General features: G+C 33.2%; 1 protein-coding gene across 2 annotated transcripts in view; it reads left to right on the plus strand.

Annotated features, from left to right (window-relative positions):
- Positions 1-23808, plus strand: part of LOC106876825 (neuroendocrine convertase 2) — a 172389-nt gene that overhangs the window by 100855 nt on the left and 47726 nt on the right. The window contains exons 4-5 of one of the 2 annotated variants that reach the window (XM_089365492.1): positions 11587-11695; positions 23287-23421. In XM_089365492.1, coding sequence (XP_089221618.1) covers positions 11587-11695; positions 23287-23396 — 219 coding nt within the window. In that variant the 3' untranslated portion in view covers positions 23397-23421. Of the gene's footprint in view, positions 1-11586; positions 11696-23286; positions 23422-23808 lie in introns of those variants that run through there. The other variant, XM_089365493.1, reaches the window with a different exon arrangement.

The raw sequence follows: 23808 nt of genomic DNA on the forward strand, positions 1-23808 counted from the left end.
ATATATATATATTATATATATAAATATATATATTATATATATTAGTATTATGTGAAGGCACATGGCTCAGTGGTTAGAGCATTGAGCTTATGATCATGAGGTTGTGAGCTTGATTTCTGGACCGGGCTGCATGTTGTGTTCTTGAGCAAGACACTTTATTTCACGTTGCTCCAGTTCACTCAGCTGTAGAAATGAGTTGCGACGTCACATGTGCCAAGCCGTATTGGCCTTTGCCTTACCCTTGGATAACACTGGTGGCATGGAGAGGGGAGGCTGGTATGCATGGGTGACTGCTGGTCTTCCACAAACAACCTTGCCCATCTTGTGCCTTGGAGGGTAACTTTCTAGGTGCAATCCCACGATCATTCATGACCGAAGAGGGTTTTCTCCTCCTCTTCCTCATTACCATTACATTTAGATATATATTGCTATTGTAGCAGGAGTGGGTGTGAAGTGAGAAGCTTGCTTCCCAACCACATCGTGTATGAATACATATATGACAGGCTATATATATATGTATGTATTTGTGAGTCTGTCTTTGTCCCTCCACCATTGCTTGACAACTGACATAGCAGTCTGGCAAAAGGGAACAATAGAATAAGTACTAGGTTTACAAAGAATATACCCTGGGGTTGATTTGTTCCACTAAAGGAGGTGCTCCAGCATGGCTACAGTTAAATGACTGAAACAAGTAAAAGAATAAATGAATATGTGAAGATGCATGGCTCAGTGGTTAGAGCATCAGGCTCACAATCATGAGGTAGTGAGTTCAGTTTCCAGATTGGGCTGTGTGTTGTGTTCTTGAGCAAGACACTTTATTTCACATTGCTCCAGTTCACTCAGCTGTAGAAATGAATTGCGACATCACAAGGGCCAATCTGTATCGGCTCCTTTGTCTTTCCCTTGGATAACATCAATGGCAAGGAGAGGGGAGGCTGGTATGCATGACCGACTGCTGGTCTTCCATGGAAAACCTTGTCAGGACTTGTGCCTTGGAGAGTAACTTTCTAGGTGCAATCCCATGGTTGTTCATGACCAAAGGGGGTCTTTACCTTTTTACCTATTTAGTTATACAGTGTATCAGACTAACTACACACATAGAGTGATATATATGTGAATGTGGTTTTATATCATGTGGTAAGAAATTTGTTTCTGAAATACATGATTTGGGGTTCAGTTCCACTGTGTAGCACCTTGGGCAAGTGTCTTTTATCAGAGCCCTGTGTTAAGAGAAGCTTTGGGAGTAGATTTGGCCGAGAGGAAACTGAAAGAAGCCATTTGTATATATATGTGTATATGTGTATGTGTTTGTTTTTGTGTCACATGGTCTAGATATTATGTGATAGTTGTAAATGAATGCCAATGTTATAGAAGCAATGCCATTTATTACCAATATTCTGAGAGAACATGAGAACATGTCTGGCTAAGGAGAAATATGACTATGCTTGAAAAAATGTGAGGTTGGTGACAGGAAGGGCATCCACCTGTAGAAAATCTGCCTCAACAAATACCTTCCAACCCATGCAAGCATAGAAAAGTGGACATTAAAATGATATTGATGATGATGATAGTGATGATGATGATAGTGATGATGTTGATGTTCACTCTTCTTTCTGTTTTTTTGCACATTGAGATGACTTGGCCTAGAATTGATTTTATGGAAAGATTTTCCAAACCTTACCAGTTTTTTTTAATAAGGCATTTTTTTTTTTGATATTATACATGTCTTCAAAAGCACAGAGCGACTTGTCATCATGTCAGTAAAGATTGTCAAAACCAGCATTGCTTTACACAAACAGTGACAAGTATCAACACTCTCTCTCTCTCTCTTTCCCTCCTATCTCACTCTCTCTCTCACACACACACACACACATTATTTATATGTAAATATGTGTGTAGGTGTGTGTGTGTATATATATATATATATATATATATATGCATGTGCATGTATGCATGTATATCTGTTTATATATATGTGTATATATATATATATGTACATATGAGTATGCATATATGTCTATATGTGCATATATATATATATATATATATATATATATATATGTATATATGTGTATGTGTGTGTTTATATATATGTATGTATGTATATATATATATATATATATATATATATATATATATATGTGTGTGTGTGTGTGTGTATATGTATGTATATATGTGTATGTACATGTCACCAGATGGCGTACTTCTTTTGTTGATCTTACCATTATGGAAGAGTACATTATACATATATACATAGATATATACACATACATACATACATACATACATATATATATATATATATATATATATATATATATATATATATATATATACATACATACACACACATATATATACATATATATGAATAGTATAAGACATGGATTCTGAGAATTATGTGGCTATTAGAGAAAGCTCCGCTAACAGACTCGGCTACCAGTCCACATAATAACCCAGTACAGAAATGTGTAATTCCGAGATCTATGCAGCTAAAATCCAGGAGATTGGATTGATGAAATCATTTTATGAGACGTATATAAACCATAATAATCAGGAAGTGTGAGAAGTGAATATAAATATACATTCAAAATTCACTACTGAGAATTGAACTCTTGATCTTGCAATCATGAGCTGAATACCCTAACCACTAAGCCACACACCTTCATATCATATACTACTGTCTTATAAAATGGTAGAATTTGTTAGACAGAATGAGGGAATGGTTATGATTGATATAAAGAATGAGAGCAACAGCATGCAGACGCTTAAGTTTAGAGATACTTAAACCAACAACTTCTTATTTTCGAACAATAAAGGAAAAAGAAGACAAAACAATAAAATGACAATCTGTTATTGATTTCATGAACTCCTCTTCAGTCTGTCAATCAAATCAGCACTTCAGACAAAAGCGCTTGAAGCAAGAGTTCCATTTTTTTCTTCTCCACTCACCCCCTTTTCCATAATAACCACCATTTGTAGGCTTCTTTAACTGTGCAATCATGATTTTTGTTCTCAGAACTGTTTCATTCATAAAATCAATAATATCTTAGACAAAAATTCTAAGGGAAGACTTCAACATCTGTTGCAATATCTGTTTAGTTTATTTTCAGAAAGGCAGCATTTCGGTAGAATCATTATTAGGTCATTAGACAGAAGACCTTCTAGTATTTATTCTAATTGTTTCTGTTCCAAGTTCAAATCTACTGATTTCAACATTTCACATTTTTTTCTCCTTTTCAGATCAATATATTAATTATCAGTCCTGTATAAGATTGGTTCTCTTCTTTTTCTCTCTATTTCTCTTACTATTTCTCCGTCCGTCTGTTTGTCTGTCTACCTGTCTGTCTCTCTATCGGTCTTTCTGTCTGTTGGTTTCTCTATCTGTCTATCTATCTATCTATGTATCTATCTATCTGTCTGTTTGTCTATCTGTCTGACTGTCTGTCTACCTATCTGTCTCTCTATTTATCTTTCTCTATGTATATGTCTATCTGTTTTCATAAGTTTTAAATTAAAATCTTCCACCAAACCTTAGTCACAATTTATGTTCCTAATAACTAGCTTAATGATAACTGAGTTATTTTACAAAATTCTTTGTTATATTTAAAATTAATTGAAAGAAACATGGAACATCTCAACAGAAATAGTTTAATGAAAGGGTTAACCAATTGACTAATAATAAAGGAGTTGAATTGAACTAGTACATGTGTTAATTATATTGGTGTAATGACTCTCCCTAGACACAACAAAATTTGTTTCAACACACAAATTCACATAAAGAATCTTACAAACCAGATACAAAAATGAAGTTACTATCCTACTTATATTCATAAATCTTCCTATTTACACATATCAACATATTAAACACAACAAAGGTTCCTCTAGGGTCAATCAACATGCTAAAATTAGCAAGAAAATCTCCCTCAAATAAGACACTGCTACTTTAAAAAATGAAGTATACATTAGATAAAAAAAAAAGATGGCTGGTTATAGTAAGAATAAGTACCAGGTTTTAAAAAATGAGCATTTGTACCAATTTGTTTGACTGAAACCCCTTCAAGCCAGTGTTCCAACTTGGCCACAGTCCAGTGACTGAAACAAGTAAAAGATGAAAGAATAAAAAAGATTTTGATTTTTTTTTAACTAGTCAGAAATAAAATTTATGAAAAGAAAATAAGGAAAATTTCTTGTTGATGAAATTATCAGTATGGAAAATGGATATTAAATTATGACAACGACTATGACGAAAAAAGGCTATTGAGCTCAAAACCATGGGAGGAAGAGAGTCTGTCGCATGTCGATCCAACAGAGGGACCAGCTATCCTAATTGATAGTACCATGGTAGATAAAGTAATTAAGAGTACGAAGACAGAAAAAGCCCCTGGCCCTTCAGGAATCCCTGCAGAGATGCTCAAAATATCTGGCAGTGTCAGCTATAGCCTAGTCACCCGTATTATGAACCAGGTGATACACAAAGGAGTCATACCCAATGACTGGTGTAGCAGCACCATAGTCAACTGCTACAAAGGTAAAGGTGACGCTTTAGATACAAATAATTACAGAGGTATCAAGCTTTTAGATCAGGTAATGAAGGTCACGGAGAGGGTCATAGCCCAACTAATTAGGGAGAGAGTCAGTTTAGATGAGTTCAATTTCAAGGCTGAGCAGTGAATTGCATGCTTGGGAAAGACACTTCTCTCCACAATGCTCCAATTCATTCACATTAAAATGTGCTTTATCTATTACAAACGCTTAGCAAATACAACATGACAGCAGTTCTTGATGCTACAATAAACTGTGTGTTGATTCATAATGTCACAGACATGTAGCAAAAATATAAATTTATTCAAATGATATTGACAGTCATTTTCTGTAATGATAGTCATAATACTTGGAACTCAGTGCTAAGTTTGCTGCATGGATTTTTGGTTAGCACTATTTGTTATTTTCTCTTTTATATTCCATAGGTTTTCTTTGTGGTTCTTTATCTATAATAGAAAATTTATCCTCTAGTGACATGACTTTCACAATGGTCAGGAATCACTGGTAGATTTACTGAAAGAGTTCTCTATTGGTGTATGTATGTATATATATATATATATATATATATATATATATTACTACTCTATCTCATTCTCAAATCCATTGGTGCTGCTGTGATTCTTTGTCTATAATGGAAAATTCATCCTCTAGTGACACATAGTTTCCATTTATCATGCCATAAATGTTCTGTTTTTCCTGACATTGTTGATTTATCTCTGTTCAAAGCTTACCAGTATTCTCTTATTCTGATCTTGAATGGTCATCCTGTCCCTCTTTATAAGCCTTGCCACAAGTGCCTGAAATGATTTACACACGTGCACACACACACACACACACACACACACACACACACACAGACACACACACACACCATATATATATTTATATATATATATATATATATATATATATATATTTTGTTTTGGGATTTGGTTTGCAAGATTCTTTATGAGAGTTCATAAGCTGAAGCATATTTTTTTGTGTCTGGGGACAGTCATTCTCTTTTAGTGCCTTATAATTTAACACACTCATTTACATATTTATTTTGCCTAAAATTGTTGTTGTGTCTTGCAACCTTTTCAGTATTCCTTGACTCTGTCCATTATCCGAGCTGTGTTATTTTTCGATGAGTGGAAATTTTACCGTTGAGTGTGTTAAATAATAATGCACTAAAAGAAAATGACTCTCCCGAGGCACAACAAATATATATATATATATATATATATATATATATATATATATATATATATATATATATATATGAGAGAGAGAGATAGACAGATATGTCTCTGGTTAAGAGCTTCAGTTACCAGGCATATAGATATGGGTTCAGTCTCACTGTATGGCATTTTGGGAAAGTATCTTCTACAATAGCTCTGGGTTAACCAAAGCCTTGTGAGTAATGAGTTTTGGTAGATGGACACTAAAAGAAGCCCATTGTGCATGTGTTTATGTATCTTATATATATATACATATATGTGTGTGTGTGTGTGTGTATGTGTCTGTGTGTGTGCATCGAGAAAGAGAAAGGAAAGAGGATTATTCAGATGCAGGAAAGAATATAGGAGACTTCCTCTTGGCGGATGAAAATGTACCAGAGTTTTAAAAGAAATGATAGTTTTGAATTTTTTTTGAAGAATTTCTTATCAAAATACAATACCGGTTTCAACAATTATATTTGTTTTTCAGTGGGAAATAAGCGAAAAAGTTTAGGAGAGATTTAAAGTACAAGAGAAAATTCAGAAAAACTTGCTTTAAAAAAAATAATTGTTTATGCAAATTCCAATATTTAATTCATTTAACAGAAATGGACAATAATAAAAGTTCAAATGTTCAATGAATTTCATAACAATCATACAAGACTGAAATTTCAGTGGGTGTGCGTGTGTGTGTGTATGCATTTACATATATAGGCATAGCTGTCTGGTAAGAAGTTTGCTTCCCAACTTCATGGTTTCAGGTTCAGTCTCGCTGTGTGGCATCTTGGGCAAATGCCTTCTACTATAGCTTTAGGCTGACCAAAGCCTTGTGAGTGGATTTGATTGACAGAAACTCAAAGAACCCCATTGTATATATATGCGTGTATACATACATACACATATATATATATGTATGTATTTATGTGTGTTTGTTCTCTCAACACTGCTTGACAACTGAAGGCGGTGTGTTTGCCCCTGAAACTTAGCAGTTCAACAAAAAAAGACTGATAGAATAAGTACCAGGCTTACAAAGAATAAGTCCTGAGGTCGATTTCTCTGACAAGAACCTTTTAAAGTGGTGCTCCAGCATGGCTACAGTCAAATGACTAAAACAAGTAAAGAAATAAAAGAATATGTACACACACACACACACACACATACAGGTGTAGGCGTAGCTGTCTGGTAAGAAGCTTGCTTACCAACCACATGGTTCCGGGTTCAGTCCCACTGTGTGCATTTTTTTAAAGACAGTTCATAGAAAGAATCCATTTCCAGTGATTCCTTAAAGAGGTGTGAATAAAGAATTTTCAGAAGGCAAGTTTATAAAGCAAAAGCATTGAAATTTATTCAGTAGTGTAATGAGTGCTAGCAAGTGGTAACAAGGATAAATCTTACATAGGAATGGGAACCAAGTATATGTGTATGCGAGACAGGAAAAATCGTATGACTATATACACTGAGGTTTATATGAAGCAAAGTGGAAGCTGATATTAATCAAATGAGTTGTGTATAGTTGGTGGTGGACACAGAAAATGTGACTTGTCAAACATCAGTGCTGCAGTGAATTCCCCCAGCTAAGGCAGATCACTGCAATTTAATTCATATGCTTCCAGCTCTGATTGGATGGAATCTTCCAGAGCACAACTGAACTATGCCACAGAAACAAAATAGATCTTTCTGGTCTTACTACACTACCCCACTGCAGACTGGAAGTTGATATAAGCAAAAAAGAGGAAGGAGAAAAAAATGTAAAGCAAAGGAAGAAAATATACAAAATAGAATATTCCAAATAATGGCAAAATAAAAATACATTGCATACATGAGAAGTCAACAGATGTTCAAACACTGGAAAAAGAAAACAGCATGACTACATTAAGAAGAAAACAAGCCTGTAAAAAAGAAAATATAAGACAATAACAGACACTAAGGGTCAGTTCATATACAAATAGTTTTACAAAGCCTCTCAGGCCAATGAACATGACGACCACTACAAGTTGTCAAAATGTGTCCTGGTGAAGGTAGAGGAAATGTTTGTGAGGCAGTGTGTGTAGGGGGTGTATATGTGTGTGGAGCAGTGTGTATGTGACGGGTATGTGGCTCCAGGGTATTAACATCTGTGTAGGTCCTTTTGATTCTATCCACAAAGAGTGTATCTCTGGAACCATTGAAGTCTATAGTAACAGGCTTGTCAAAATAGATCTTTCCTGTCTTGCTACAAGTGATTAAATGTTCTGCTTAGATAAACCAAGATCAGTGATCAGTGATTAAGTGTACTGCTTAGATAAACTAAGATTACTCTGCCTGGATATTTTTATATTTATCTACTAAAATATATATCAGATTGAAAAATTTGCCAAAATCATAGATTAAAATAATCTCAAATCGTGCTTGTGTGACATCATCATCTCATCACCATTGCTTAACATCTGCCTTCAATGCTGGCTTGGGTGGAATGGTTTGACAAGAGCTGGCCAGACAGAAGCCTGCACCAGACTTCTGTGACTCTTTTGGCAGGATTTTTACAGCTGAATGCCCTTCCTAACACCAACCACTCAGCAGAGTGGACTTAGTGTCTTATACGTGACACAAGCACAGGAAAGAGTCAGTTTTGGCAAGGTTTTTACAGCTGGTTGCCCCACTGAATACCAACCACTTTACAGTGTGGACTGGATGCTTTTAAGTGGCACCTGCACTGACAACGTCTCCAAGTCCTTGCAAGGACCGTGAACTCTACACATTTTTTTCATTCTCTCTCTGATTATTTCCTCATTACTTTCTGTTGAAGAGCATAGGCTCGAAATGTAATAGAGTTTTACATTTTTTCCCAAGCATCAAACTAGTACACTTGCTTGTAGTTCATACACCTGTCTTTATCTTTTGTTTTGTTATAAATTTCATATATATATATATATATATATATATATATATATATATATATATATATATATATATATATATATATATATATATATATATACACATACATATACACACACACATATATATTTATGGATATACATATACAAACACATGCACACATGCATCACATATGCAGATTCATAGCCTAGTGGTTAGGATGTTGCACTTACAATGATGAGATAATGGTTTCAATTCCCAGACTGGGTGGTGCATTGTGTTCTTAAGCAAAACACTTCATTTCCTGTTGCTCTGTGACCATTTTGACAGCTGATGTGTTGCACACTTGTGCATCTGTCTGGTTAATGTTGATTTGATGTATGAAGTGAGCAAATGTGCAGCACAAACATTTGAGCATCTGTGCAGCAAAGTATCTATGTATGCATATATGTGCATTGGGTTTGAACTCATGATTAAGATGCCGTTCTTTAAAACATTTCATTGTATTTCTTCAGTATCTTTTTTCCATAATAACAAAATGATAATTGTAAAAGTAGAAAAAAAACATTTTCTCTTTTCCAATATTAATTATTTTTCTGAGTCTCCATGGAACTTTTAATAAATCTTCTTAGAAAAATATTGAAAATATTCAAACTGGTAGAGATGGTGGTGATGGCAGGGGAATTGGTATTTGCTGATAATTTTTCATTTGTTAAATTACATGAGATATTTGAACAAAAATATATGTTCTAATTTATTAAAAATGTTATTGATCTTAAATGTAAACAATAAATCAGAGAAAGAAAAATAAATGTCAAGGTAAATTTACCTTTTCCAGTAATTTTTCGGTATGTGTGGAAGTGGGGTAAAAAGTTTGCTTCCCAGCTGCCATAGTTCTGGGTTTTGTCCCATTGCATGGTACCTTGAGCAAGTGTCTTCCACTATAGCCCTGAGATGATCAAAGACTTGTGAGTTGATTTAGTGGACAGAAACTGAAAAAGCTTCATAATGTGTGTACATGTATCAGGTGCATGCCATCAGTATTTACTAAGAATAGGCAACAGGCAACCTTATTGCAGTAAGACACCCAAAAAATAAGCGAAATACAGGTACGTGACTGAGTTGAAGGCAGATTTATATTCTCAGTTCAAATTCTGCCGAGGTTGACTGCTTTCATTCTTTCAGGATAGATAAATTAAGTACCAGTTGCGTACTGGGGTTGATCTAATCGACTAGCCCCTCCCCAAAAATTTCGGACTTTGGTGCCTAGAGTAGAAAAGAATATTTGTAGATAACGGCGGCGAGCTGGCAGAATCGTTAGCAAACCGGGTAAAATGCTTAGCAGTATTTCGTCTGTCTTTATGTTCTGAGTTCAAATTCCGCCGAGGTCGACTTTGCCTTTCATCCTTTCGGAGTCAATAAATTAAGCACCAGTTGTGTAGTGGGGTTGATCTAATCGACTGGCCCCCTCCTCAAAAATTTTGGGCCTTGTGCTTAGAGTAGAAAAGATTATCATAACTTTCATAGTGTTAAATCCATTATTCCGCGATTGGAACTAACAAGTTCGACTTCCATTAATTTTCTGTCAAATTTCTCTCTTGTTTTGTGTTTGTAAATGTAATTACCATATTTACTCATTCTTTCATTCTTTTAGTTGTTTCATTTGTTTGAATGTGTTTGAATGCTGGAGCACTGCCTTTTAGTTAAAGAAATTGACCCCAAGACTTATTCTTTGTAAGCCTATCAGTCTCTTTTGCCAAACCACTAAGTTATGGGGATGTAAATACACAAACGTCAGTTGTCAAGTGATGGTGGGGGGACAAACACAAAGGCATGCACGTAAATATATACATATATACATCATCATCGTCATTTAACATCCGCTTTCCATGCTAGCATGGGTTGGACTATTTGACTGGCAGAGTTTCTTCAGCTGGATGCCCTTCCTAATGCCAACCACTCCAAGAGTGTAGTGGGTGCTTATACATACATACATACATACATACATATATATATTTATATATATATATATATATATATATATATATATATATATATACACATACTATGGGTATCTTTCCGTATCCGTCTACCAAATCCACTCACAAGGCTTTGGTCAGTCTGAAGCTATAGTAGAAGACACTTACCCAAGGAATCATGCAGTGGGACTGAACCCAGAACAATGTGGTTGGGTAGGAAGCTTCTTACCACACAACCATGCCATATATAAGTTTCATTCACGTCTAAGTTGCCTTGCTTTATTTAGTATTAAATCTTGGTTCATAATTCTTTCCCCCTCATATTCAAACTTGATATCAGCTTTGCTCCTTGTGTAAGTCACACTCAGCTTTTTCCAGTTAAAAATCAAGTATAAGACACTACTACTTATACGTGAATAAATACAGTATTTTATTTGTTTTACTGTATGGGTATGACATCCTGCTGAGAGTCTAGAGCTTTGTTTGACGTCAAAGCTAGTTTAGATTGTCTGCCCCTGATTAAGAATTGTAACGTCTATAAACCTTACAATACAATCATCTTTAAGTCCCTACACTTAAGAACAATGTTTATTTTGAATTTAACAATCCAGAATTCACACATACATGCACAATCACTCACATGCAAGCATGCACACACACACACACACACACATGCACATCACTAGCTGTGGAGGGCCCCCACCCCACCCTAAAAAAGCAGCTTGTACGCATTGTAAAGTGGTTGCTCTTAGGAAGGGCATCCAGCTGTAGAGACCCTGTCAAAGCAGACACAGGAACACAATTCAATTCTTGGATCCATTGGATCTTTGTCAAAACATCCAACCCATGATGAGGAGGTGGAGGAGGGGTGATGGTGATAGTGATGGTGATGATGGTGATGATGATGATGATGAGGAGGAGGAGGAGGAGGTGGATGATATGCATGGTCTCGGGGTGCAACATCCAAATTATAAGTATAATTTCTTTTTTTTTCTTTGTCTTTTCAGAAAAATAATGGTCAATCTGGTGGTATTGAAGGACTTGATTTGAATGTGAATATGGCTTGGTCAAAAGGTTTTACTGGAAAAAACATAACAACAGCAATTATGGATGATGGTAAGAGATCTGTGTCTATTTGAAAATATTCTTACCCATATGATTTCTTTGTTTTTTTTTGTTTTCCTTTTCTTTGCTGTTGAAATTTTTTATGAGAATGCATTGCATATCAACTTTAGGGCTTAATATTGCTCTAATTATTTTTACATTAAATGAACAAAGAATTTTCTAAGCAATATTAGAATTCTATCGGTTCTGTCCAAATTAATAGTAAGAAACACTCTTCGTGTATATATATATGAAGAGTCAGGTGTTTTAACCTGCCATGAAATATTCTGAAGTGTAGTTTGCTCATTATGTTACAGCACAGTTATATTTATGGGTAAATATTTATACATTTATATATATATTCGTTTATATATGTGTGACATATGATGTAGTGTCAGTTTGTAACTTATTTAGATCACAAAACAACTGTCAACTAATGGAATAAACACCAACTCTCTCACCTCATTTCTTGTGTGTATATATATATATATAAATCTAAATAAGCAACACAGATTTTAAAATGACTGCAGTACGCACGTTTCATGCTACTCCATTTATTTAAGTAATGCGAGCATTACATTAAATGCAATATGTAGAGCAATCTTCAGCTGCACAAAAATGTAGAAAATTACAGTAGAATAGACATATTGTAATTGTGGCAACATTTAAAATCCAAGTGGGAAGAAGAATACATAAAAATCCATCTTGACATAGCCAAGGCTAGCAGGCTAGTAATTAGTTCTAGGTACATATATATATATATATATATATATATATATATATATGGTGATTGATACTTCTTTAAAGAATAAGGCCATCTCTTCAATTAATAAATACTGTCATGAGATCTTATATGACTGGCAAGTCCTGCTCTTGACAAACAAACCTTGACAAATGGACCTTACAAATATTTTAAAGCAGAAAAGTGTCTGGGATTGTAGCTAAGTCCTGTCTACAAAGAGCTCGTTTCAAGATAGATTGTTCAATTCTTTGAACTTCAAATGCTTCGCATCTATTGTAGATCGTTTGTTTCCAAACCGATCAATCATGTGTCATTTGCTCCCAATCTTCAACCTCCATCTCACTTCTTGTGTGTGTATATATATATATATATATATATATATAGTGAGTGAGAAAGTATGATTGGTGATTACACAACTTTTGCTATTATGATTTATATATATTCTTTTTTCATCTTATTCCTTTTTCTTGTATATACATATACATATATATATATATATATATATATATATATATATATATATATATATATATATATATATATATATAGTTTATTAGTAAGGAATTAGTAATCCAGGCAAAATACTTCTTAAGCTCTCTACTGTTACAAAAATGACAAAGTAGCAAATGCTTTTGTGATTGGCATTGAATTGTTGGTAATCCGAAGGCAAGACCTCATGTTCAATTCCATCACCAGTCAACTTTTGTAATTCCATGGTCAAAATTAACTGGTGATGGATTTCAGCACCAGATTTTGCTTTCGAATTACCTGGAGTTATACATACACACGCACACACACACACATATATATATATATATATATATATATATAAGCAATATTTATTACAACATGTAAGAATGTTTTGTACCTATTTGGTTAAATGTTTCCTACATGAAGTATGATGGTAAGTTTGTTTTTTTTGTTATTTTTAATTGTTTGTTTGATACACTGTTGTTTATTTATTTTTGTTTCTGATCTAAATTGATTATTTATGAAAACTTGTTTCTTGTCCTAATTTACATGTTTTATGGTCGTATTTCTACGGTAAAAATTCCTTCTTTTAAAATGATTTAATTTAAAACCTTCCATCAAAATTTCATGTTAATTTATATTCCAGTGTAACAATGATAATGTTGTTTTGCAAAAATTCCTCACTCTTTTTCAAAATTAAATGAAACAAAGGTAGTTTATTTCAAGAGTTAAATATTAACAAATGAAAGATTTGTTATCATATCTGTGTGTAACAATTTATAATAGAAATTTAGTAATGCTTAAAAATAATTTCATTAGTTTGTGTGTGTGTGTTATCTCTTCTGGGTTTTAGGTATTGTCATTATCGATCTTTTTTTGTTATCTTGATCTTCTCCAAAACTGAACAAATCATTCTGAAACTGTATGGAAGGAAGAAAAATAAATACATAAAAATACTATCTGATAATGCATTTTTGTCTGAAAATGTTATTTTAGACATCATAACTGTTTCTATTGTGTAGAAGATTTTTCTGGAAATATTTTTTTTTCCATTTTTTTTTTTTTTTTATGTAACAAGTTTTGGTTTTATATGAATGATGGAAGAAATATAAATGCATTTTTATTTTATACATTGACAATAAAAAAGAAAAGAAAAAGTTTATATATGATACCAGCCCAATTTTCATTTTAAATAACTTTCTAAGTTCACTGACATATTCTCATGACAGAGAGATATGTTTATGTAATGTTACAAAATAATAAAATAATAATAATAACAACAACAACAACAACAACAACAATAATAATAATAATAATGATGATGATGATAATTTCTTTTATTGGCCACAAGACATTGAGGACTATATCATCATCATCATCATTTAACGTCTGTTTTGCATGCTGACGTGGGTTGGACGGTTTGACTGAGGTCTGGAAAGTCAGAAGGCTGCACCAGGCTCCAATCTGATCTGGCACGTTTCTACAAGTGGATGCCCTTCCTAACGCCAACCACTCTGAAGGTGTAGTGGGTGCTTTTCATGTGCCACTGGCACAGGAGCCAGTCAGGCAGGCCTGGCATCGATCGTGTTTGGATTGTGCTTTTTACATGTCACTGGCAACAGAAGCCAGTCCAAGCGTATTGGCATTGGCCATACTCGGATAGTGAAAGACAAAATACAACACATAAAAAGGTGAGGGTTTACACCAAGATTTACAAGAGAAACAACAACAATACGGAGATAACTCTTTTGCTCTTTTACTTGTTTCAGTCATTTGACTGTGACCATGCTGGAGCACCGCCTTTTAGTCGAGCAAATCGACCCCAGGACTTATTCTTTGTAAGCCTAGTACTTATTCTATCAGTCTCTTTTGCTGAACTGCTAAGTTACAGGGATGTAAACACACCACCATTAATTGCCAAGCGATGGTGGAAGGACAAACACAGACACACAAACATATACACATACATACATATATATATATATATATATATATATATATACGACGGGCTTCTTTCAGTTTCCGTCTACCAAATAATATTGTCCACCAAACTACCCCATTCAGCACAGCCACTAGGCAAAGGAAAACTGCCTTAAAGTACACAATTATATAAATGTACCACCTGATATAGGAACTGAAACCACGATTGCTAGATTCTGTGCTAATGATTCTGTTGGCTTGTCATCTTCAATAATAATAATAATAATAATAATAACGATAATAATATGTAAATAAATAAATAAAAATGTGTCCTTATATTTTCCCCTTGTTTGAAAATATAAGGACATAGATAGTGTGTTGTATAGCCAGCTGGAGACGCTGTCTCCTGGGACTAAATAACTGCAACATTTGTCCTAAACCAGGACCACCGTGTTATGTTGGCAAATAATCTTTACTCTAGAGTGCTGTTACTGAATGTCTCTCATTGAGAGATTTACAAATAGAAATTTTCTATTTCAAATAAAAATTTATTGTTACAAAATCTAATTCATAATTTTCCCAATTACAAATACTGATTTTAAATTTTGTTCCAAGGTCAACAATTTCAGGGGTAGGAATTAAGCCAATCACATTGACCCAATGCTCTACTAGTACTTATTTTTCAAGCCTGAAAGAGATGAAAGGCAAGGTTGACCTTAGTGGAATCTGAACTCAGACTGTGAAGATGGACAAAATGCCACTAAGCATTTTGTTTGGTGTGCTAACGATTCTGCCAGCTTGTTCCTTCCTAAATACAAATATTAAAACGTAATTAAATTATTATTGATATCTATGTTTTTCCATTCCGTTTACTTCAACATTAACGTCTATGCTTCATTCTTCTCCTTATGGCTTCTATCATTTTGTTTCTACATTTATCCGTTCCATTGTTGAAGGAATAAGCACAATTAGAAATTCTTTGTTTCCATTTCTATCCAATTCTCCCGAGAAGATGAAGCATAAAAAACTCTTAGAAATACTTTGTTGTGAAATTTTTTTTTTTTTTTTGTCTGGTTCTTTCTTTTCTTTTGTTTCTTATGAGATATTTCTATATCAGATCTTTTTGCAGTGTTTCTGATTTAATTGTTCTTGGCTAACCTGGTAATTGGTTCAAACACAGAATAAATACGTATATATATATATATATATATATATATATATATATACATATATACACATAAATATATATATATATAAATATACACATAAATATATATGTATATGTGTGTGTATGTATAGAGTAAATATATGTGTATGTATGCATGCAGAGAAAGAGAGAATTATATATATATATATATATATATATATATATATATGTGTGTGTGTGTGTGTGTGTGTGTGTGTGTGTGCGCGTATGTATAGAGTATATATATATATATATATATATATATATATATATATATATATATATACATACATATATGTGTGTGTGTGTGTGTGTGTATGTATAGAGTATATATATATATAGGTATATATATATATATATATATATATATATATATATATATATATATATATATATATATACCTATATATATAGTGTGTGTATAAATAAGTAAATGAAAAAGATAAACAAGTAGTTATTATTAACAATGATATTGAGAACACTAGAGTAGATTACAACAAACGTTAGTCACACATTTTGCCAATCATATTTTATAGAAAGGTGCTATCTCTGATGTTTATCATAACAGCATATAACATAGTTCCTATTGCTAAAAGAGTAGAAACAAAAGTGTATTTAAGTGTTGGAAAATTCCAATGGTTTATCTTTGTAAACAGGAAATAATTCCTTTTTTTTTTTTGTTTTTTGGAACAGTGATTCTCGAATCTCATAAAGCTACAAATAATAAGCATTGTAAAATGTTGGATTGAAAATCCCTTTCAGATACAAAAAGTTGATCACCTACACTCTCGGAGTGGTTGGCGTTAGGAAGGGCATCCAGCTGTAGAAACTCTGCCAAATCAGATTGGAGCCTGGTGTTGCCATCCGGTTTCACCAGTCCTCAGTTAAATCGTCCAACCCATGCTAGCATGGAAAGCAGACGTTAAATGATGATGGTGATGATGATTTGTGTGTGTGTAGCTTTATATGTGTTTGTTCCCCACCCCCGTTATTGCTTAACAACCAGTGTTGGTATGTTTACATCCCCATAACCTAGCAGTTCAGCAAAATTGATTGATAGAATACTAAGCTTGCAAAGAATAAGTCCGATTTCTTTAGCTGAAAGACTCTTTAAGGCAGTGCCCCAGCATATATACAGTCAAATGACTGAAATAAGAAAAAGAATAAAAGAATACATGTGTGATACAAGAATATGGCTTGCAGACACTCCTCTGTATCAATCATATTGCTACCACATTACAACATTGATGTTCATATATAAATTACCAAAACGACAAGTGTCTCAGTATGGTACTACCAAGAGTAAATATAGCCCTTAATCCATACCCCAAATTGTATTTAGAGCTGTTGTTGGGACTTAACCTCAAGTCCCCTCTAATAGTACAAATCTGTAATTAATGACATCCCAGCTGTAATCACCAAAGATAAAATATATGCCGTATGTCATTGTTAAAAATAGTTGGATATTATTTGAGGGAAGTTTGGTTGCAATGTCTAGCAGAACTTTAACCATATTTTAACATGTATAAGGAACCCTCTGGTTTTTGGGGGCTTAAAATTTGGAAAAAAGGTTTTGTAAGGGATTATAATACTATCCATGTATAAGAAACTCCCATATTTTTTTAACCTAATTTTTGACAAAAAAGGGTTCTTTATACATGTTAAAATACGGTAATAAGTTACATTGCAACAAGTGCAGTGGGTGTGTGTGTGAGAGAGATCTTCAGGTCAACTAACAAAGATATATTTTTTTGGACATACATTTTCAATCTCACTGGAAAAAGTAAAACTTTGCAGTTAAGCAACAGGTTTTTTAAAAACTTTTCTATTGAGAAGAGAACAATTTGACTATCGACATTTATTAAAGCTTTATCAGGGATCAGTTTATTATTTTCTAACCACAGAGAGAACAGTAGCACTCACAAACTTGAATCAGTCTAAACTGGTTTGCCTAATGTACATAACAAACATAAATTAACATAAAATAATTATCTGTTTTTTTATTAGTTTCAATTAAACTAGCTTTCTATTGGGTAAAACAATGAGGGTTTCTGTTGATTCGATCAAGGGAACAACTTGCTCATGAAATCAACATGCAAGTGGCTGAGCCATCTTCAGACATGGATGCCTTTATGCATGTCTGAGTAGTGCTCAGGGAATATGTAGTGTTTAGTCTGTACAGTGCAACATATGTGATGTTTAGACTGTATACTGCAGCTTATGTCATGTTTAGTCCGTTCAGTACAACATATGTGGTGTTTAGTTGAACAAATCAACCCCAAGTCTCATTCTTTGTAAACCTAGTACTAAACATATGTGGTACTTATGTAGTGTTTAGTCTGTACAGTGCATCATATGTGATGTTGAGACTATATACTGTAGCATATGCAGTGTTTAGTCTGTACGCTACAGCATATGTGGTGTTTATATTGTACACTGCAGCATATGTAGTGTTTAGTCCGTATGGCACAACATGTGTGGTGTTTAGATTGTTCACTGCAACATATGTAGTGTTTAGTCTGTACATTGAAACATATGTGATGTTTAGACTGCACTGCAGCATATGTAGTGTTTAGTCTATACAGCACAACATATTTGGTGTTTGGTCTATGTGCTGCAACATATGTAGAATTTGGTCTGTAAACTGCAACATATGTGATATTGAATCCGTACACAGCAACATGTCTAGCATTAAGTCTGTACAGTGGTGTGCAGCACAACATATGCAGTGTTTAGTCTGTACACTGCAACATATTTTGTTTAGTCTGAAGAGTGCAGCATGTGTAATGTTTGGGTAGTACTTTGTAACTTGTACAATATCTAATCAATATCTTGCAACATATGTGCATATCATAGAATGTTGTTGAAGCAACATACAGTTCTTTTTTATGTGCACGTGTGTGTGTGTGTGTTTGTGCTAGTATGCAAGAGGGTGTTTGTACGTATGTCTATGTGTGGATGTGTGTGTGTGCTTGTATGCATGAGGGTGTGTGTGTGTGTGCTTGTATGCAAGAGGGTGTGTGTATGAGATTATGTGTTTGTGCGTGTATGTGTGTATAGATGGATAAGTATAGAGATAGATGCAAAATTATATTTGTATTGTTATGAAGGTTTATCATTAAAAGAATAGAATGAAGCATAAATTTGTGGAAACTTTGACATTCCCAAATTAAGCAAAGTAATACTCAATTTAAGAATCATAATAGATCTCAAATTCAATTTGCCACAATCTTGTATTCGTTCTAAAATTTGTGCTAAAATTATTGTTCCAATTTTAAGCAATTACCTTTCATAAATATTAAAAAGAAACATTTTAATGGAAATGAGATAATGTAGAAGTAATATGAATTATATATATATATATATATATTATTTACAATATTTATTTTTATAACAGAAGGGTGGCATTATGGCTGTATTGTTAAAAATTTTAATTTTCAACCATATGGATTCAGGTTCTGTCTCACCATGAAGTGCATTGTTTATTATAATTCTGGGATGGCAAAAGTCTTTTGAGGAAATTTTACTTGACAGGCACTGGAAGAATAAGCTTGTCATATAAATATATAAAACTTTGTTGCTCCTGCTAGATATTAATAAGCATATAGGTGCAAGGGTGGCTATGTGACAGTTAGATAGATAGACAGTTAGATAGAAAGACAGTTAGACAGATAGACAGTTAGACAGTTAGATGGACAGATAGACAGACTGATAGACAGACAGACAAACAGACAGATAGATAGATAGATGATAGACAGATAGATAGATAAATGATAGACAGATAGATAGATAGATAGATAGATAGATAGATAGATAGATAGATAGATAGACAGATAGATAGACAACAGACAGACAGACAGACAGATAGGTCACAGACAGATAGGTCACAGACAGATAGGTCACAGACAGACAGATAGATAAACACGGAAAATTAGATAGATAGAGAGATAGATAGATGATAGTGGGATGAATAGACAGTTAGATAGATAGACATACATATATACATGTGTGTGTGTGTGCATGTTCTTATGTATATGAATGGAAGTATATACATATTTATATATCTTTATATAAAATATAGAAAGCTGGTTTCATGTGTCTGTGAATGTTTACAAAAACTACACTGAGCTATGACTGCAGATGTTATTGTAGAGAACTACCAAACTAAATTTTTTACTGTTTAGATTTCTCTCTCTCTCTCTCTTTCTCCCTCTCTCTTTGTTCTGAATTTAAACCTCTCTTGGATAATGGGATAATGTAAATCTAGTACTACATATTCCAAAGAATATATTCTTCACTTTTCAAAAATTGTAGAAATCAATCTGAGAGCGATTTGGCTGCTATTTTTAGCAAGCTAATCAATCAAATCAAAGTCACACTTGTTTAAAAAATGAAGTTTATTATTCATGGAATTCACCTTGTAACCATTTCCAATATTTGTTATCATTGCTAGAAAGATGGATATTATTTGAGTCAATATATCAATTTCTTTAAAATAATGAAAGATCAATTGGAAATTAATATCAGAATTACAAAACAATGCAATAAATAAAGAAATAGTAGAAAAGTATATCAGATACAATTTGTTGCTATTATGTTAAACTGTCATATGTCCAAATTTAGCCAAATGTGTTTGTTTACTTTTTTTTTTGCAATATTTATTTTTGCTTATAATAGCCAGTTCTTTTGGTCAAACTGTCGTATGTCCAACTGCTTCAGATGCCAAGATATCAAAAATTCTCAAAGTGTAGTACAATGGTTTTGCTATGAAATCGTGAAACTATTTTTTCGTTTTCTGAAAAAGCAATTTTTTTTGGTTTATGACACTTTTGCATAACAACAACGAATTGATTATCCACAAAATCTTTGACTCAAATAAAAGACGATATTTATTCAGCCAGGTTGTTACAATGTGACATTTTATTAGCATAGGTTTAGTGTTGGCTGTAAGAAGTTTGCTTCTCAATCACATGGTTCCAGGTTCAGTCCTACTGCATGGCACCTTTAGCAATGTCTTCTTGTTATTTCTCCAGGTCAGTCAAAGCCTTGCAAGTGGATTTGGTCAATAGAAACTGAAAGAAACCTGTCATATATGTGTGTGTGTGTGTGTGTGTGTGTGTGTGTATATATATATATATATATATATATATATATATATATATATATATATATATATATATGTATATATATATGTTGCATGTATGATTATTCAGTTTTATTTCAAGATTTCTTACCAATAAAGAAAGCATCGGTTTGTAATCTTCAAGGGTCCTTCATTGGAATTTGAACAACATCAACAGGGTATTTTTTGTATGTATGTACATGTGCAGATTTTATGTTTTGTTTTATGTATGTATTTTCATGCATATAGTTGCATGTCTAGACATGCTCATATATACTTAAATGATAAACTTCTGGAAAGTTTTACAGATTTTTACAGTTCCAGTGATGGATTGAATCTGAAGCCTTCGAATCAGCTTTCTCCTTTCTGATTTTGAGGAACCTAATTTTTGTATGTGTGTGTCTTGACAGCTAGTGTTGGTTTGTTTATGTCCCCATCTCTTAGCTCATCACACTAATGCTACTATACACTTCTAGGTAGTACACCATACAAACTCTACCATACACCTCACCAAATCTACCATACACTATACCAACACTGCCATGGTACCCTGCATAGGTACTCTGAAATGCACCTACACTATCACAGATCACTTATCTTCAAATTCACACCATAGGTTGTACCTTCTTCTCAGATTTTAAAACCAGGAGTCTCAGATTGATGTAGCAATAATGCCATTATTTTCCATAAATAACTGTCTTTAACTTGTTGCTGGTAATAACAAATGTAATATTTATGAATTTTATTAATGTTTTATGCATTCAATTATTTCTGTTTTCAAACGTTAATATTGCTATGAATGTAATCCTTAAAAAGGAAAGAAAAAAAGAAAAATTATGGTGAATGATAGGAAATAAATTTAAAACAATATTTTGTTTTTTTTAATGGATACAGCAATTATTACGTTTTTCTTAATCATTGCTGAGCTTTAGTTAGTGTAATATGATAGGCACTTATGTTAATTTTTAATTTCAATTTTAAGTTTTAATTAGCAGTCATTTATTATTATTGCCAAGACAGTCACAGAAGTCTGGTGCAGTCTTCTTGAGAATGTCCTTTAGTGGTTCACAATATGTGCATCTCTGATCACAAGCAGAAGCAGTAGGGGAGCATCATAGCCATGTGTCAAGCGGGATTCTTTGGGGTTTGTATAATTCACTCCTGAAAACATGGGGTTTTATTCATCGTCCTTAAACAACCCTTATTCAAGGACCTTTTGAATAGGATGGGCTACTTGACCTGAAAAAAAATTCTAACTGGGCTCCATCTGCAAGGTAATGTGCTGTTTATCTTGATATAAGGTCACATTGTCACCCACATGTGGTTGTGATGCATGTACCTGGTGTACCCTTATTAGATGAGTAGTCATGATGGGTATACTGGGCTTCGTATATTTGTACCCCAGTGTCATTTTGATGGCATGCACTGCTCTCTCATTCAATAATAATGATGATGATGATAATAATAATGATAATCCTTTCTTTATTTAAAATGACAACATTGTGCTGAAATTTTGTGGAAGAGGCTGGTCGGTTATATTGCCCCCAGTGCTCAACTTTCAGGGTTTTATCAACCCTGAAAGAATGTACAGCAAAGTCAACCTTAGTGGCACTTGACCTCAAAACATAAAGAGTTGGAAGAAATCTTACTAAGAATTTTGTCCTATGTGGTAATGATCCTGTTATCTCGCAATCTCAATCATAATAATAATCCTTTCTACTTAAGGCACAAGGCCCGAAATTTTGGGGAAGGAGACCAGTCAATTACATTGACCCCAGTGTTTCACTGGTACTTAATCTATCACCCTCAAAAAGATGAAAGGCAAATTCAACCTGAGCAGAATTTGAACTCAGAATGTGCAGACAGATGAAGTGCTGCAAAGTGTTTTACCTGGCATGCTAACGATTGTGCCATCTTACCACTTTAATCATAATAATTCACAAACACACACATATTTCATGGAGGAGATAATAATAGTAATGGTATTAATAATAACAATGAGAGTTATAAAATCAAATATTTACTCAGGGATTAATAGAAGCTGTTACATTGGTCTGTCTGTTCATACTATTTCTCTATCTGTGTATATGAGGCAGATAATCCTAATTTGTTATTGATAATGGTTTCGCTCTGGGATTTATTTTTAACTCTTGTTTATTCAGCTGATTCTCCACAAGGACTTCTGAATCATGAAATGAACTATCTTCTCGTCAATTATTATTTCTCTAGGATATTTTCCTTCATTTTTAATGATGTAATTTTTTTTTTTTAAATTAATAAAATTGATTTTAAAATCCCCATTATGTGTTAATGAATAAAATTTACAAAAACCAAATGCTTAACAAAACATGGTGCTATTTTACAAATAGAATCATATGCTAGACTATATTTTGTGTTCAAACTTCTACTTTCTTAAACAGACACTCTTCAAATGCATTTTAATGTTTTGGCAGGATATATTTTAATTTGAAATTCAAGTTAAATGTATTCCATACCATAGTTTAATATGCAGATAACTTGAAGTTGCATCAATAAGATTTTTAATTATTCATTTATACACTTAAACCAAACCAAAACAAAAAATATAATAAAAAAACAATATTTATTCTCATTCTAGAAAGTTTATGCTTAAGGGAGAAAACAAAAATCAACAAAATTACAATTGGTTTGCTGTTAAGTAAATA

This window comes from Octopus bimaculoides, chromosome Z (genome assembly GCF_046866305.1).
Source record: "Octopus bimaculoides isolate indiv1 chromosome Z, ASM4686630v1, whole genome shotgun sequence".
Taxonomy (NCBI): domain Eukaryota; kingdom Metazoa; phylum Mollusca; class Cephalopoda; order Octopoda; family Octopodidae; genus Octopus; species Octopus bimaculoides.